General features: G+C 38.9%; 1 protein-coding gene across 1 annotated transcript in view; it reads right to left on the bottom strand.

The window, feature by feature from the left end:
• stxbp3 (syntaxin binding protein 3) overlaps nt 1–17,597 on the bottom strand; it is a 22,016-nt gene extending 4,419 nt beyond the window's left edge. The window contains exons 1-18 of the mRNA XM_019864738.1: nt 17,465–17,597; nt 15,287–15,336; nt 15,075–15,156; nt 13,387–13,463; nt 13,219–13,291; nt 13,019–13,119; nt 12,156–12,301; nt 11,801–11,894; nt 11,457–11,581; nt 11,223–11,321; nt 11,063–11,120; nt 7,096–7,161; nt 5,892–5,972; nt 5,616–5,751; nt 3,241–3,347; nt 2,972–3,070; nt 1,445–1,530; nt 473–621 (exon numbers count right to left, since the gene is read on the bottom strand). Of these exons, the coding sequence (XP_019720297.1) occupies nt 473–621; nt 1,445–1,530; nt 2,972–3,070; nt 3,241–3,347; nt 5,616–5,751; nt 5,892–5,972; nt 7,096–7,161; nt 11,063–11,120; nt 11,223–11,321; nt 11,457–11,581; nt 11,801–11,894; nt 12,156–12,301; nt 13,019–13,119; nt 13,219–13,291; nt 13,387–13,463; nt 15,075–15,156; nt 15,287–15,336; nt 17,465–17,510 (1,675 nt within the window). The 5' untranslated portion in view covers nt 17,511–17,597. The remainder of the gene's footprint in view (nt 1–472; nt 622–1,444; nt 1,531–2,971; nt 3,071–3,240; nt 3,348–5,615; nt 5,752–5,891; nt 5,973–7,095; nt 7,162–11,062; nt 11,121–11,222; nt 11,322–11,456; nt 11,582–11,800; nt 11,895–12,155; nt 12,302–13,018; nt 13,120–13,218; nt 13,292–13,386; nt 13,464–15,074; nt 15,157–15,286; nt 15,337–17,464) is intronic.
• Between the last annotated feature and the right edge of the window lie 1,027 nt (nt 17,598–18,624).

Genomic DNA, 18,624 nt, shown 5'->3' with positions numbered 1-18,624 from the left:
TTGCAAAAAAAAAAAAAAACCTGGACAGTTTGAGGAATGCTTCTGTCATTCCCAGTAGCATCACTCTCTCACTCTCTCACACCCACCCACACACACACACACACACACACATACACACACACACACACACAACCACACACACACACACACACACACACACACACACACACACACACACGTTTTCTGCAGCTAAAAAAGCTTAAGGTCAAATTGACCCCTGAAGATCACAAATGCGTGCAATAATAATTATTAATAATTGTTCAGGACATTAAAAAAATAGCATCATGATCATTTTATGCTTAATCAGTTGCTCCCAACAAATAAGGAAAAGTCATGAAATATGGAGCAGAAAAAAAGCCAACTATATTTTTTTTGAATGAGAAACATTGAATGGGGTCAAATTAACTCCAAAGATAATGGGAGGTTAAAAGAAACTTAACGGCAATGTGTAATATTGTATTAATGCACACACCTATGATGACCTGGCAGGATTTGACAGTCTGTGTGACCTCATAGGCACAGCGCATCTCAGAGTAGCAGATTCCTCCAATGACAAAGATGATGAGGCGTGAGCCCGTCCGACGTTCATCCTGAGTGCTGGATTTGTGCTTCTGACGTGCACTGTGAGGGAAAGAGCATATGATCGGAACCAAATGAGCAAAATCTGTCACAGACATAGAGGCATTTACATACAAAATCTAGAAATTACATAAAACTGAACTCCCAAGATTTGTGATTCTCTTATTTTCAAGAGTGTGCAGAAGATAGGAAGATGCAAAGCGTTCAGCAGGGTAAGGTCACAATGATAAACAAGGATAGCTCTAATTACGTGCCAAAAGGCCTATTCCATTCTAACACTACCACATTGCGATGTCAAATTAGAATTTCATAACCGTAATTACCGGACTGTAAGCCGTGATTTTTGTCACACGCTTTCAACTTATTAACTTATTATCATGATTATTTAATGAAGCGGCCTTTATCAAGATTTTTCTAATGGCCACCTGTGTACCGTCCTTCTTTGTAAATATCTCGTGTTACAATGTGGGCACCTGTGGCTTATAGACAGGTGCGGCTTATGTGTGTACAAAATGTTTTTTCCTCTAAAAATGTAGTGGGTGTGTTTTATAATCAGGTGCTCTATAATCTGGAAATTACGGTAACTGTTCAGCACTAGTTTGAAGTGCATGGGAGAGGTCAAACTCTTGAAAAATTTGTATTCTAGGTGCTTTGTAATGCAGATTTTCACCTATTAAGCGTGGATCTGAAATGTATCCCTGCAATAAATGGGGGTCCAATACCTTGCATTTTGTTTAAAACAGCGTCATTCTTGTACGCTGTTGAGCTCAATGTAATAGTTCAAAGTAAACAGGGAAATTTGCTGTCATGGTATTCGGTCAGCACAAGAAAATGTCCCTGTCCATTACTCTCTCGTCAAACCCACCTAACAGCTCCAGAACCATTCCAAGCAGTTGGACACTCAGACTGGTATGGCCATTCCCGAGGGTCCAGTTTGTTCTCCACAGCATCCTGAAAATAACAGCTCTCAATTAATTCCATTTCGTACAAAATACTGTTTAATGCAAGTAAAACTGCCAACATGATAAGATGAGAAACTTAAATGTGTGCTGTTGAAAGGTGAAAACAACCAGCCACATATTGTTATGCTATCCGGAAAACAAATTATCTGAGGAATACTTTTAAATTAATTTTTAATTATTATCTTACTGGGTACAGACAAAACATCAGCGATGGGGAAGTTGAATTATATGATTTAGCTGAAATTGCTGTTTTTAGGGCTTGCAACTTGCTTGCGAAAGACTTGTGAATGACTTTGGACTTGGTATCTAAATGACTCATCTTAATTTAGACTTGACAAGTAATCCTGCTTATAGTTTTTAAAAAAATGTTAAGTCAGTCCACGTTTTTAGGAAGTAATGCATGAAAGAAAAAAAAGCAATGAGAGCAACTTCAAGGATCATAAATTAAAAAAAAAAAAAAAAAAGATGAATTTGTCCATGGCATTGGCAAAAATAGGATTGCAAAATATAGTATTGGGATTGAAATAAACATTTTTGTTTTTTGATTGGTTACAGTGTTAATTTCACTGACTAAAAATTTGCAGCCTTCATTTCGTCTAAATTATTTTTTTACAGACAAAAATGAAACGAAAATAAAAATAGACGTCATTCATTGGAATGATAACGATAACTAAATGGATTGACAATTTGATCAACAAATAAAAGACAAAGGAAAAACCACAATCACGAAATCCAAGCGGAAGAAGGAACCATACGCGGCTAATAGAAAAGAACCAGTCCGAAAATGGAACAGGTGGGACAAAGCTCACACACACATGTGCATACGCAACGTAATTACGAGACAATGATGACGATAGATGATGAGAGCTCAGCCATACATAGCAGTCCTTGCGATAGCTCACGTTTTCTTTCCAGATGTAGTTTAAGATAAATCAGTCCTTCAGTGAGTATGTTCCAAACTGCGGATACCGGTCACCACTTCCTTCTTGCGCGGAGCCTGCTTTCAAACTGGCCGCGTGAGGGGGTCAGACACATCATAAAACGTTCCCCCGCCTCCCGTTTGCTGGCAAAGACTGCGCGAGTGGACTCAGGTGGACCATATCAACAAAACGAACTTGTTGGCTCAGGGCTCAAATAAACAACTGGGCCAATGGCATATTTCTGTCTTAGTGGACATCGTAATCCTGCGAAGTAATTATAATTTTTCATAAATGTACCTGTTACCTGATTCCGTCTTTTTTTCTGTAATTGCAATGTATAATAGTTACATTTTTAATTTTAAATTCACAATATGTAACGCCAGTACGTGTATTCCGTTCCTCACGAACCCTGATGACGTGCAGGTGCCACTTCAATTGATAGACACTGTATTTGGCAGCATCCCAAATTGGTTGGTCTGCATAATAACCAGCAAAGTATTTCTTACTGACCTCCATTACATCTTTTATGGCAGGAGTCCACCTGGAAAGGTTGTACGTCTCTTCCTGAGAACGGTCCCGTCTGGTCGGTTTGCGCGAGAAAAAACTGGGCTGAAATCACAAGTACAATAGAAGAAAATCAGAACAGAATTATGGTCCAAATAGAGTGTTTATTGTGACAACAAGCCTTAATGTTGATTTTTCAAGAAACCCTTCAATCACTCCGTTGAGCAATTATGTGTTATAGACGTTCAATCAATGAATTTTGATTCTCCACGTACAGATGTGATGATGGGGACTCCAAGCTCTTTCCAGTTTAGGATAACTTCCCTTTCATCTTCAATTTTCACATGTTGGATGAGTTTGTTCAAATTCTCATCTGTTGTTCCTGGTGAAACACATGAATCAAATAAACCATAGTTTCCAACGCGATCTACATTTGCTGTAAAATTGACAAAAAAGCAAGTACCCAAATTTATATCACTGTACTTCATATCAAAGTCCAAAAGATATGGGAATTCAAATATGAGGAGATCATTTGAAGGAGAGCGATAAAGGGTTGAGATACAGTCCCCTGCAAATGTATTGCAACTGCAAGGTCCATTTCTTTTGTTTTTGTTGTATAAGGAAAATTATTTGGGTTTTAGATCAAAAGATGAATATGTGACTAAAGCTCAGAATTCCAGCTTTTATTTCATGGTATTAACATCTAGGTGTGTAATAAACACCTGAGGACAGAGTACCTTTTGTCTGAGGTTACTCATTTGTTCAAATGAGCAAAATATTGGAATAGCCATTTGTGAAGTGAGGGAAAATCGATTAGAGCTATTGCACACACATTGGGCACGGCCAAAACAACAAATAGGATTGTCTTGAAAAAGAAAATAATTACTGGTGCACTGAGCAATAGACATCAAGCAGGTCGTCTAAAGCGTATCAACAGCAGTTGATGATAGAAACATTGTGAGAGATGTGTAGAAACATCCAAAGACAACAGTCAGTGGCATCACTGCCAATTTCCACAGGGCAGGAGTGAGGGTACCACAAAAAAAGAGATATACAAGCAAACTCACAAGATAGAAACCACTCATCACCAAAAAGAATCAGAATTTTGCAAAGTAGTACAGAAATGAGCTACAAAAGCTTTGGAACAAAGTTTTATGGACTGATGAGACCAAGACTAACAAAGTGATGGTAAGGCTAAAGTATGGATGAAAGAATGGATCTGCTTATGCAAACAAATTGAGAGAAGCTGCAGTACGGGTCTGGAAAAGCATTTCAATCAAAGGCAATGGGTCACACGGTTGATGCAGATATTGCAAGTAAGAGTTATGCCGTCAAATAACAAACGTTATTCACTTTAAGTTAATTCATTTGAAGAGTAGGTGGCGTCAAACAACATATGCTCTGTCCTGTGTTTTAACACACCTATAGATTTTAATACCTGGCATGAAATGAAAGCTGTACTTCTGAACTTTTGTCTCATAATCATCTTTTGGTCTGAAAACTAAATGTCTACCGTAGACAACAAAAACAAAGGCGGTGACCTTGCCGTTCCAATGTTTTTGGAGGGGACTGTCAGGGGAGTGGGACACAGAATCTAAAACCTGGACAAGGGATCAGGCACCAGGGGCCAATCAGCAACAGGTGCACTGTCTGCTGCCACTGCTTTGCCATTAAGAACTGTTGGCTTTGTCTTGCATGCATTTTCTCTTAAAAGGTGCCAGAGGTTTTTTTTTCAATAAAATATTAAGTCTTGATGTCATGCTTTTAAAAGGTTGTAGCTTGAAAAGGGTCAGAGATAAACGCATACTGTAGATGTAGCATAGTGCAATTTGGTGACTTTGGCGGTTGACATATACAGTATATATGATCATCTGTACTAAGCTATCTGGGCATCACTTCGAGCATCTGCACATCCAAGTTTTTCTCTTCATCCATTTGGGTAAGCGGACCATTTGTCACCATTACTCCTACCCATTGGCAAACCCGAGCACTGGGATTCTTGGCCGTCAACTGACCTGAAGCATTCTGCGTCATACCCACTTCACAGAGTCCTGCAGCATTTTCATGTCACTCTGCTTTAAAGTCCAGCTTTCATGGGCTGTCATGATCCTGTTCTTGTGTGTCTCCAGCAGGTTGTAGACGAGGGCCTTCCCTTCAGTGTGCACACCTGCTGCCAATAATCATTAGCCATGTATTTCAGGACTGACAAGCCGCCTGCTGCTTGTCTGATTATTGATCTTGTTGCTGTTCGTGCTCAAGTGTTATTTTTCTAGACCTCTGGATCTCGTCATAGTCATTCTTGTTACCTTAATTCCACATTTTGTAAGTATAGTCATTGTTTAGTCATTTCATCTTGTTTTTGTTTTTTCGTGTAAATTGGACTCTTGTCATTTCGTTTGTTTTCTCGATGTTCCATGACCTTGCCTTTTGCATTCTTTGCATTTTTTTCCCTGGATCCTTGTGACCAGCATTTTCTGTGTTGGACTTTGTCAGTTTTGATACGAAACATTTTTTTAATCACATTTTGTCTGTCTGCATTTCTGGGATCCTAATCATTATTCGGTTCATTTCGAACCTGACATGGGCAACACTATCGACTAAAAATTCCACCAACTGTTTCTGTAGTTTCCGGCTCATCTGTAAAATGTACCATTAACGCTGAAGATGTAAAGCAACACAGCTCTGATCTTGTCATAGGTAGAGTATGGGTACAGTAGCACTGGCAACAGAGTCCTCATGGGATCCTTCACTTTAATCCCATCCACGTCGGAGCCCACCGCAAGGTCCTACACAGTGATAATAAATATACTTATTTAAAATTTAACAAACAAAATGCATTTCAAATCTACAAACTACACGGAAGGTTTTAAAGCAATGATAAGTAACCTAGAGATTTTACCAAAACACAAGAGTAACTCAGACAGACCTGTTCGGCTTTGCAGAGTTTTTCTACGTTGTTGGAAAAATGTACCATACAATCTTCAGCCAATTGTAGGTGAACGGTTTTCTAGTGTTCAGAGAAAGAAGCAAAACAATTTACGTCACCCTTATTTGAAAAGTGAAAAGCCAGAAGTAGAAACAATATAAAACATTACATGCAACGACACACACAACAAAGTCCAACATGAGTCAACCGGGAGAGGAACGAACAATCAAAACTGTCAGTGTTGTTTATTCATGTTTTCCACAAAAAGTTAAACTATTACTGAGAGGCCAGCTCTGACCCTACATTCTCTCAACCTTGTGAAAAAAAAAAAAAAAAACGTTACAAGAAAATAGGCAACACACACACTTATCGTTGTCACCCCACTTATCACTTGGAACATAGTGCATTGCTATTCAACTGCATAATGAAAAGTTTCAAAAAGTGTACGGGCCGAAGAGCCAGACATGCGCTTTTTCATTATAATGTCTTGACATTTTGAATGTTTTTTTTAAATTTTTAAATGAATTTTACACTCATCATCGAAAGCCAAAGACATTGAAGAATACACGCCACCCGGAGTAAAAGTTAGTTGCCTTCTGTTCTATTGAGCAGGACCAAGTGAAGGTATTCCTACTTCGTTTGTAGTTGTCTTGTAAAGCTTTTGTTAACGTGTCTATCCAAACTGAGTGGATGAAGTGCATTGAAGTTGTTTTGTTTGAAAGTGCCACTGCAGGTTGTTTAACTCGAACACCATATTCACTTCATTACAAAGCAAACACATGGGCTTCTCCTCGGCAGTTATTGTGATTGCATATTTTGTAGGGGACTAAATGTTGAAAATCCTATTCTCGCTGTCTATTTTTGTTTCATCGGTAGTTGCATGTTTGTATGACTGTGAGGCCGAAGCAGAAGAAGAGGGTGTAATCGGTGACACTCCATTGTGATCTGTATGCCTCGCTATTGTCCCTCTGTCATGACGGAGGACTGACTGCACAAATCGACACTTCTCCAGTTCGATTGATTGATTTACGAAATTTGGGTGATGTTCGGCAAGCAAATGAAGATTTTCCGCAGGTCAGATGTGGCCAGTACATGGACCGTCAGTTGAACAGACCTCGTGTAGTGTCAAACAGTAAGTGGGGAATGCCTGTCGAGAAAGTCCCTGAGATGTGCAAAAGCCAGTCTCTGCAACAATGCAACATACCTGTGTCAGCTGTTTACGGAATGATGGCATCTTTTTCATCATTTGGGCCAAATTGCTGATGGTAATCTGAAAATGAATAAATACATAAATAAATAAACAAACAGTACATTTTCTGAGGTGTAAAATTTACAATACAAAACTATAATGAATGTACAGTACTCTCTGGCCACCATTAGGTATTCACCTTCACAGTCAGATGGAATTTACCTCGAGTATTTTCAAAGTCTACTATTATTTGGAATGCAGACTGCTAGACGACGAAAACATATAAGACTCTTCATCAGTGGTGTAACGACCCCTAACATTAACGAAACAGAAAAATAGATACAAGAGTTTGTGGAAAGGAAATCACTTCCGACCAGAGCAGAGACCTGACACGGAGGCATGGGACACACTTTTGCAGTGTGTTAAGTGCTGAAACTATTGCACATACATCTACCGTTTTAAAATGCTTCTCCTGGCACTTCAGATTGTCATTCTTTGCCTGTACCAATGGTGAATTGTACATGAAATAAATTTGAATGAGAATAATATTAATAAGAATGACAATATTAATAAAAGATATTTCGCAACAGCTCTGATCGGAAGCTGCAAGTGCAGACTGCTGACTACTAACAACTTCCAGTGATACAGATCATACGCCACCGTAGGGTAAGGTGACCTGCTTTTTTTTTTTTTCACATTTTGTTATTTTTTTAAATACTTTATTTGTGAAACTGATAACATGCTTAGGGTGCAGTGTGCACTAACACAAAAATATATAATATTAATGACATGCACAGAGACGGATATCTTTTATTTTTCGGCACACCACGGATTCATGAGTGTGGGCGTTAAAAATGGGGCGGCCATATTGGCGAAAATATTTGCTCCATCCCGGTATCGTGTATGGGCGTAGCCAGTGTGGTGGCCACATTTGCCATAATATTCGGCACACCCTGAATTCCTTGCATGGGCATCCCCAATGGGGGGCCATATTGCCCAAAATATTAGGTAGTCACAGGATTCTTGTCCACAAGCATTCCCAATGGGGACACCATACTGGCGAAAATTTTAGGTACACCCTAAAATTAGGAAAATGTGCTGAATATTGCCAACAATCATCCCGCTTTGTGTCTGCTACTTCAGTAAACTAAAATACAGGTCCCAGCTACACATTGAGCAGGAGCCGAGAGTTGCTGTGTCCTGCTTCAAAACTCGCTTCGAAAAGCTGTGCTTTGCAAAATGTGCTCATTGTAGCCATTAATCCAGACATCATCTTTGATTTTAAAAAATCAGCACAAATTATTTGATATATTTTTGTTTTGCCTGTTAGTTTTTTTTTTAATATTGTGCTCCTGAGTTAATGTTGGTGATCAGTTTGAATGCATTATTATTTATTAATTTTACATAATTTTTCAGTATCGTATGGTTTGAAATGGTCAGTCAAAAAATGTTTTTAGTTTAATTAAGGATTTAATTTTATTTTTGAATTTCAGATGCACTTTGAATCTTTTCTGTTACAGTTAATAAAGCTATTCTTTGTTGTAAATTGCTCCATATTTCTTTCTTTTTTTATTCTCTTATACGTTCATAAGGATACAGTGTTATGCAGAGGTGTACTTATAACATTTTTACAGACAAATGATACTATTTATAGTCGCACGGGGGTGCGCGAGATGTTTTCTTCTTCCTAGAGGGGCATGACAGAAAATAATTGAGAAGCACCATCTTAAACATGGATGGCCAAAACGTACCTAATTCAAATTAAATTGCATTTGTAAACTAACCACTAGAAGGTGCTGGAACTGCACAAATGGAAAACAGACACTTTCAACAGACGGGCTGCCATTAAAATCATGATATGATGACTACAATATTGTGGAAACTTTAATATCATCATATTGCGATTTTCCCATTATCGTTACATCCCTACTGTAACTCGGAAGTCATTTTTCTCAACGCCACGCTCATTCATGATTCCATAGAACAAAACTCACATATGTCCAGAACCAACACACAACGGCAACACATGCAGAAACAAGTCCAAGTAAAAAGCAAGGTTTTGCTGACCTTAATTTACCAGATAATGCCTTTTTCTTTGCCATTAACTTGACCTGAATCTCATGCACTGATTTGCATTTGCTGACTAACAGCCAATCAAGTGATTGTCACCAATACCAAGACGCACGCATATTGACATTGGTGTTTTATAAATTCAAATCATATCTTAAAAGCACCATGAAAAAAAAAGCGATTAATTCACCACAATTCTGAACAATCTTTTTTACTTTCGGTTTGTTCCCGCCTCCACCAGCACTGTGTTGAACAAGATTCTGGACATGTATGCATTATGAAACCATGACTGAGGATCACACAAAATGACCTTCCAGCCATGTTCCTTACATAAATATCTAAACACAGCTGCAATGCTGACACTGTAGAGCTTCATCCTGCGTTACAACATCAGTAATGGGAACTGCGTCAAAACGACAATTTTAGGAATTCGATTATTTTGGGACTCAAACATCGCCGCTGTTAGTAACGCCTTATACTAAAACGTTGTTATTCCCCAAAGTGGTAGGGATTTGCACTAGATTATACCAGTAGATTTCTTTACGATGTTTCTCTCGTAATTACTAGAGCTGTCAGTTTAGCGCGTTTTTATTGGCATTAATTTAAATTAATTTTAACGGGATTAAATTTTTTCTCACGAGATTAATGTGGCAGATGTCACAGCGGATGTTACGTTGCTCTATAAATAAACCAGAAACGAAACAACACAAGCGCGCTGCACATGTCCACGCACGTTTGTTTTGCCAGCCACGGCAGCGCGAGACATCGAAAACGGATACTTTAAGAGTTTTTGAATGGAAAATTTACTTTTAAAAAGTTGCCAGATTGTTCCACTGACAAGACCAAAGTTAGCTGTATGTTTTGCAGTCGTAAACTGAGCTATCATCATAGCACGTCGAGTTTGAAATACCACTGAATGGCCAAGCACACAGCTTCGACTCAAGCTGAAACTGATGCGATTGTTACTTGTTTGGAACTATTTTGTGTGGAAGGTTACAGTGTTCCGTGGCCATATAAATAAAGTGGGTGGAGCTTCTCTGTGTTCGTCTGACAGCGACGGTGCACTGAGGCACCTGGAGAGTACAGCGGTGCAGTGGTAGCGACCTAGCGAACACACTGAAAATAAAACGTCTCCAGTGTTGTCATCTAACCAAGTGTAGTCATCTGAAATGATCTCTACACAAAACCGTAGAGAGACTTCCGAGCAAGAAGGACCAACAAAATCAACATAGCCTGACTGCTGTGTTCAAAGCAAACTTGAGAAAAACGAAGTATGCAACCATGGCTTAAATCCACTATAGGCTGAGTACTAGTTTACCTTAGATGTGCACTTTATAATGTTATATTGCTCTGTTTTGATTTCATAAAGAGCTGTTAAAGCAGCTGTTGTGTGACAAAATATTTTTTTCACTGTTGTTGATGGACAGTAATATTGTGTGAGAGATTATGTGTGAATAACTGCTCCAAGTGAAATATGTTCATGTAAAATTGAAAATCGAAATTGTTATTTCAGTAAATATTTGCATTTTGCACGTAGAAAACTGATTCATGATTCCATGTTGATGAGAGCATTAAAATGGGGAAAAATAGGACAAAAAAATATAAAAGGAAATTCAGAAACGATAAAAAATGCGTGAGTAATCACAATTAATTTTTAGTGATTTTGAGTTAATTATGACAGTTGCATTTTTAATTAGATTAAATATTTTAATCGTTTGACAGCGCTAGTAATTACACAATGCAATGGCGACCTGGCTGAAGACAGCAGAGTAAAATGAGGCAAAAATAAAAGAAAACATAAAGAAAAATAAATATATACAGCAAACTGCCAAAAAAAATATTAGATATCCTCAGGTTTTGTGGGTGTGGCTTCAGTATTATGTAAGTGAAAACAAGTAGAGCCCAACTGTACCTTCCCATCTGGTTGTTTCTTGCTAGCAGATATTTCCTTTACCATCTTTGGGATTTGTCTGTTTTAGGAACATATTTAAGTAATGGTTAGTCTAGTAAAGAGTGAGGAGATAGATTCCATCAGACCACCATTCCCTTTCCCACTTATTTGTCAGACTTACTCAGACACCTCAGCGATGTGCTTGTGCCTCAACTTAACCCAAAGCATGTCATCCTCATTCAGCAGAGCCTGCTTCTCTGAGCCATCTTTAGACTTGTACCTGTCAACACCAAGACACACTTTGTGTCATCAGGATCACAAGACATTTCATTTGTGTGTGCCCGTACGTATCTATTATTTTTTTTAAGACATTGAAAATATTGCTGCGGTTAACAAAACTGCAAGGGTACATTACTTGTATGTGGCATTCTGGATATCAATGAGGTCATAGGCCATGGCCTGGTAAGTAAGCTCATGCAGGATAGGGCTCACAGGGTCAAAGCCTCTTTCCACAATCAGCAGCTGGGCCTGAGTCTTTTCCTGGTGGGAAGGTGAAACAGCAGCAGTTACTGTGACAAGTGACATGTGAAAGAATTACTTTCTGTTTTAACATTCTGATCAAGACTGGATACAATTTAACTTCGGTGACAAAAAGCAATTGTGACAGCTTGTTTCATTTTCAGAATCAGAATGTACTATATTTCCAAAACTAAGGCTTTGTTTTCTCTATCAACATTTTCAGTGAAGCAGATGTCTGACCTTTTTCTTATTGCTGTCATCCATCTCATAGTATCGGGACAGTTTGTTGTCCACCAACTCTGCAAGAGTCTTTGCGTACTCCATGTTGGCATCTCTAGTAGGGAAAATATGTTACCATGAGCTATCACTGTTAAGATTAATACACTAATAATACACAAAGAGGTATAGTGTTAATGTTGCACATGATAAATAGTTTGAACATTAACTAAAAAAGAGCGTGCATTTAATGCTCCTCCTCCATTTAAAGGTTAGGTGTCAACTCCTGTTGCTCACGAACAAACTTTTCACATCAAAAGCGAGTGTCTGCTTGAGGCTAGGGCGTGTAATCCGAGTCAAAACATTGTCCGTGATGTACTTTTTGTATCGGACTCCTGGGTACTCATCCAACGTGGCGCAGAGCGTGACAAGCTGGTCTGCGAGTGTCTCCAGTGTCTTTTTTCTGTCCTGACTGTTGGGACTGTAGATGCTCTGAAAGGCTCTCGGATTATCACAGGTGAACACCTGAAAAGCATTCACGTGTTTTGATGAATTTCTTTTTTTTTTTATTTATAAGTACTAATTATAATCTTATTTGGGGGGTTTCACTGGATTATAGGTGATAAGACCTAAAATGCAAACACCACTCGTAACAATTAACATTTTACATTAATCAATTTAACATCATAAAATGAACCATCACACTTTGTGGTCCATTCAAAAATAAACAAATTGATGAAATCAAAATAAATGATAAACATGCCTTTGTTATCTATAATTTTTTTAATTTACCACAAAAATTGAGATCATTTAAACAGGCATTTCATCTTTGATTATCAGGAACAAAGCAGCTTTTCACCCCTTGGAAGTTATAGCACCCACACACCATTTTTTTGAAGAGCTTATGAAATGACTGAAATATTTACTGATCATCTTCAAAATAAACTATTAAATGTTTCCACATACCCCCTGCATTGTACTTGCGTACCTCTAGGGGATTCTGTACAGTACACCTGGTTAGGAAATCCTAGTTTTGGGAAAGGTGGCTCAAGTTTGAAATTCTATTTCAGAATTTGAGCTTGATGAATCCTGGCAACATTATGATATGACTTTTTTTTTTCCCCAAAAATAATATTAATTTTAACAATTATTGTCTTTGGGTAGAAGGAAAGAAACGTAGGCTTAATCAAATTATTGCAATGGACACCAAAGGGGGAAAAAAGCTCTTAAAAGAAAACATACCTGTGCTTCATGAGGCATGAAGGACATATTTATTTCTTTGCAAATCCGAATGTACTTTGCACAGTACAGTTTCATATTGTGGAAAAGGTCATCAGGGCAATCTGAGGGATAAAGCTCTTTTAGTTGCCTGAAAACTCTCAAAATAAGCCAAAACAACAGTCTGATCATCATCTATCAGTAGCCACGAGCGAGTTACTTACAGTCAGTGAAATAAACATATGCTGATTTGTACTTGGGTTTAGGCTTGAAGTCGGCAATAAAGGCATCCACAGACTGTAAAAGGATAGAAGATATCGGAATTAAACTAAAAATACTTGACAGTTGAATTATAATACAGTGTTGGAGATGGAAGGGCAGGAATAGTAAACCTGAGCTGTTGGTGTCATAAAGTAGATAGCCTTCATTTCCAGAACAGGTTCTCTGATTTTGTACAGGTCCTCCACAACTGAAGAAAACAAAAAGATGATTTTATCTGCTGATGACACCCATGCAGTAAGTAAAATTAAAATTTATTGAGTGCACCAATGTTGTTAATTTCTCTAACATTAGTCAAGTACAGAAGTATTTGAAGAGTTGTTGCAAAATGCGATTTACACTTAATTAGTCTATTTCCGTGTTGCTGATGGTGTAGTGGTACACTCACCTGACTTGTGTGAAGGTTGTGCATACGGATGTGAATGGTTGTTTGTCATTATACGAGGGTCGTTCAATAAATAAGGTCCATTTTCGGTATGAGGACGTCTAATACAGGTAGAAGCTTACTTTTTTTCCAACGTAGTCTCTCCGCACTGTCACACACTTTTCAAGCTTCCCTATTCCCTCAGTGTAAAAATCTTTGGACTGATGTCTCAGCCAGTTGCTCACAACACTTTTGACTTCATCGTCACTTCCAAATTTGGTGCCTCTCGTGAACGCTTTTAAGGGGCCAAACAGGTGAAAGTCTGAAGGGGCAAGGACTGTGCTGTAGGGGGCGAGGGGAGAAGTTTCCAGCCCAGCTCGTTGCTAATCTGCACCGTTTGGGCTGCTGTGTGAGGCCTTGCGTTGTCATGATGCAAGATGACTCCTTCGGACTAATGACACATTACAGTGTCATAGCATTTGTTATCCATCCATCCATTTTCTGAACCACTGTGTCCCCTGGTATCCATCAACAAAGGTAAAATCCATTCATCAATTATCCTCACCAGGGGCGCGGGCGTGCTGGAGCCTATCTAAGCATGTGGGAGGGAAGGTCAGTTGCCAGAATCGAACCCTGCGCTTCTGCACTGTGAGTCGGATCTGCTCACCAATTGTGCACTATGCCGCCCACAAAGGTAAGAGTACAGTTAAAAAGGGAAAGCCTTGTCTGCTCAGCAAGCAGGAGCTGTGGACGGAAGCTCCTTCGGACTCCCACAGTCAGTAATCAATTGAAACATTTTACATTTTAGAGTGGAGTGAAAATGAATCCCTTCAGTAGCAGCAATACCTCTGTGTGCAGAAATGAACTGAAAGAAAAAACACCATTCACCCATGCTAGAATGAACGCACACAGGCAGGACCTTTGACACAGGCAATTTTGATCAGCCCAATTGGCCCTTCGCCAGCGTGGGAAATATTCACACCCTGTTTCCTTTCGCTATTGGCGAGTAGACAAAGTGAGGACTGGGAACAAAGACGCATCTTCAACTGGCATCTTGTCAAATAATTATCACAATTATTTTGCGCTCATTTTTAACTTGTTTGAGCAATTTGACCCATAATTTAATCAGTGTTAACGGCGTAAGAAGTTAGAGTGAATTGATTTCCGTAACACAGTATGGAAGATCCGTAACATGTGACAGCTCTGCTCTTAATTTAAGATTAGCACACATACTTTTGAGGCCCTAAAAATTCAAATATTATTGATTGTGGGTGTATGACTGCCTGCAATTCCTAAATATTAAATGCTATATTTTTACGAAGCCACCAAAACTAAAGCTACAAGTCTCCATTTGAATCGCGTCTTGTTAGATTTCAAATGATTATTCCTGCAACTTTTTAAATAACCGACTTGTTATTAACTTTTTAAATAACCTACTTGTTATTTTCTCTGACATCAGATCAGACATTTTGCAGCATGATGACAGGAGCCTGGTGGTAAAGTGGTCCAGAATCAATATCTGCAGAGAAGATTAATAGGAGTTTGATGATATTGCAATATGATTCATGGTACTTTCAACTGCAGGAACTATTTAAAAAAAAAAAAAAAAAAGATGAGAAATTCAAAACCTAAAGTGAAAGGTTGCTTACCTTCCATACTTCTGATTTTCTGCAGTCTTCAATGATGGTTTCTTTAATTCCTATGAAAACAAAAATATGTCAGATATCAAGTTAGGCAATGGTTGTTTTCAGGACAACAATGCATTATTTGGTAGGTCAACTCAACTGTATTTATAGAGCACTTTAAAATAACCACCACTGTATCCAAAGTGCTATATATGGAGCAAAAATAATTCATACAACAAACAATAATTCAATAAATTAATAACAAAGACAGTAGAAAGCACAAAAACAGTTACACTAAAAATCAAGTGCTGAGTCAAAAGTCAAAGAATAAAAATAAATTTTAAGACGAGTTGTAAAGATGGGCAGTGAGAGGGCTTGTCGAACGTTAAGTGGAAGGTTATTCCAAACATAGGGACCAGCAACGGAAAAGGTTCCACCCCCTGTCTACGCTTAGTTCTCAGTACAGTCAAGCCTCGGTTTTCGAACGTCTCTGTTCTCGACCAATTTGGTTTTCGACCAAAAATGTCGAGTTTTTCATGCCTCGGATTACGACCAAAAATCGGTTCTCGACCAAAGTGAGCACATTTGAATGCGCCACTTGACTCCCCTCACCTTCCTTACACGAGGAAGTGACGCCCTCGGGTAGACAAGGATTAGCATTCCATTGTGAGCAGAGAGCAGACGTGTTCAATAAAGATTTTTTTTAAAAAGAGCGTGGTTTCGGTTTTCGAACAAATCGGTTTTCGAACAGCCTTCTGGAACGGATTATGGTCGAAAACCGAGGTATGACTGTACCTCCAAAAGTGTCTGGTCTACAGACCTGAGGCACCGGGCAGAAGCGTAAGGGAGGAAGACCTCAAAGTGGTAAGGTGGGGCGAGGCCATTTAAAGATTTGAAAATAACAGGATCTTAAAAGATCTAAAATATATAAGGAGCCAGTGAAGGGATGCCAAAAGTAGTAGCTATGTGCTCCCCTCTTACGGGTACCAGGTCAAAAGGCGAACAGCAGCATTTTGGACCAGCTGGAGACGCTTAATGGAGGATTGGCTGACTCCAAAGTAAAGTGCATTTCAGTAATCCAGCCGAGATGTGACCAAGGCATGAATTACTGTTTCAAAGTAGAACCCACGCAGGCACGGGGAGAACATGCAAACTCCACACAGGAAGGCCAGAGCCGGTATCGAACCCACGACCTTGGCACTGTGAGGTCGATGCGCTAACCAATGGAGCACCGGGCCGCCTACTTAATTTTTTATATATATATATATATATATATATATATATAGAGAGAGAGAGAGAGAGAGAGAGAGAGAGAGAGAGAGAGAGAGAGAGAGAGAGAGAGAGTTGAAACCTGAAGTTTACATACACGAAAGACAAATTTATTGTTCATTGTCTGACACGAAGTCAGCTTTTTTCTGTTCTCAGTCAATTAAGATTACTAAAATTATTCCAAGTTGCTGAATGTTAGAGTTAACATTAGTATTTTTCAGACAATTTTTCATTCCTTTGATTTAAAACAGTTAGTTTAGTTTGACTTCATGTCGGACAATGTCTGTCGGAGGTGGGGGCATATGTCTTTTTCTTTAGTGTATGAAAATGTGGTATCAATATCGTGCAGTTCTACATCCAAGCATACGACAATACGGTTGGAATGCTACGCCCGCATTGGACCTCTCAGCAAAGCATGTTATTTTTGGGTAACTTGAAACACAATTCTCGTGAGTGTCTCATAGGAAAGGTTAGTTAACTATCATGAAGGTTTAAGAAGCGCTTACATGACATTATTGTCTCTAGATGGTGTAGAACATTTAATCGGTCTTGGAAACTGATATTTGTATTCTATCATTTTCAGAACTCTCTTTTACCGGTCTTCAAGAAGACATGAGGTGTGGCATCAAACTCAAAGCACGTTGACCCAGTTTCGGACTGACAGTCACTCTGGTCAAAAACGGATTGCTGTTATCAGTAAAGTTAGAGCACCTAAATGACCAAGAATCAGAATAACGTCTCGTTGTTTCATTGTTTATACGCCTAAATGCGTTTTCACATCGCTGTGAAAGTTGACAACTAGACTGTCATTCGCCGATGCAAAGTCACAAAGGAAGCAACTGGTACTTTGCTGAAATGTCTACCACACAAATTCACTGCTTTAAAGTCTGTTTAAAAAGGACAATGAACGATTGACTATAATATTGAACTTACTTTTCCAAACTATTCTTTTTAGTCCGTTCTCTGGACCTGTTGCCATCTTGACTTTTCTTTTTTTTTTTTCTCCCTCCTGTGCCTCTTCCTGGCTGCTCTGTACGTGAGTGGCGCAGGAAGCCAAACATTACGACTTCCGGTAGAACTTCTGGTAGAACTTCCGGTTGCAGTAGTGAGAGCGAAATCTGGTGGCACTCGTTTGACCTATAGAGATGCATAGTTCAGTTTTCTTCACTCATGCCCATTTGAATACTTATATCTGAATAGCATTTTGGTCGGCGTCTGTTGTTTTTAAAATGTTTCTTCTACACTTCCTTGCGGCTTGTCCCGTCAGGGGTCGCCAAAGCCTGTCACCCAATTCCAAAACCTGAGGAGACCGAGCCTTCTCAGTCGCCGCCCCATCCTCTGGAACTCTCGACTTCAACACATCCGCAACTGTACTGACCTCCAATCCTTCAAACCATTTCTTAAAACTCACCTGTTCCGCAATGCCTTTACTTCTTTTAATTTCTTTTACCAATTCTTGCTTTGTTTTTCTTTTTCAAAATACGTTTGTTTTATAACGTATATATTTTGTTATAAAGTGCACATTTTTATCCCGTGTTGTAAATTCTTGTCGTAAAGTGTCTTTGAGTATTATGAAAAGCGCTTTCAAATAAAATTTTTTATTATTATATTATCATCATTATTATCACTGTATGTCCTTCTTCTGCATCAGTCCTCTCTAACACCGGCTTCCCTTACCCCATCTATCAACATTGTCTTGGGTCTTCTTCTCACTCTCTTTCCTGAGAGCTCCATCCTCATCACCCTTATACTGACACACTCACTCTTTCCTCTGGATTTGTCCAAACCATCTTAACTTTTTCCCAAAACATTTAACCTCAGATGATACTCTGATGAGCTAATTTCTAATCCTATCCATCCTACTGGCTACGAAAGAAAACTCAACATCGTAATTTTGCCACAACCTGTTTTTCAACATGCTCAGGCGACATAAAGTTACCTTGACCACTCTGAACATTCGATATATTATCCATCCATCCATTTTCTTATCCGCTTTATCCTCACAAGGGTCACGGGGCATGCTGGAGCCTATCCCAGCCGTCTTCAGGCCAATCGCAGGTCACACATAGACAAACAACCATTTGCTCACAATC

Source organism: Hippocampus comes, unplaced genomic scaffold (assembly GCF_001891065.2).
Source record: "Hippocampus comes isolate QL1 unplaced genomic scaffold, H_comes_QL1_v1.1 scaffold172, whole genome shotgun sequence".
NCBI lineage: Eukaryota > Metazoa > Chordata > Actinopteri > Syngnathiformes > Syngnathidae > Hippocampus > Hippocampus comes.
This window is presented reverse-complemented; position numbering and strand designations above follow the sequence as displayed.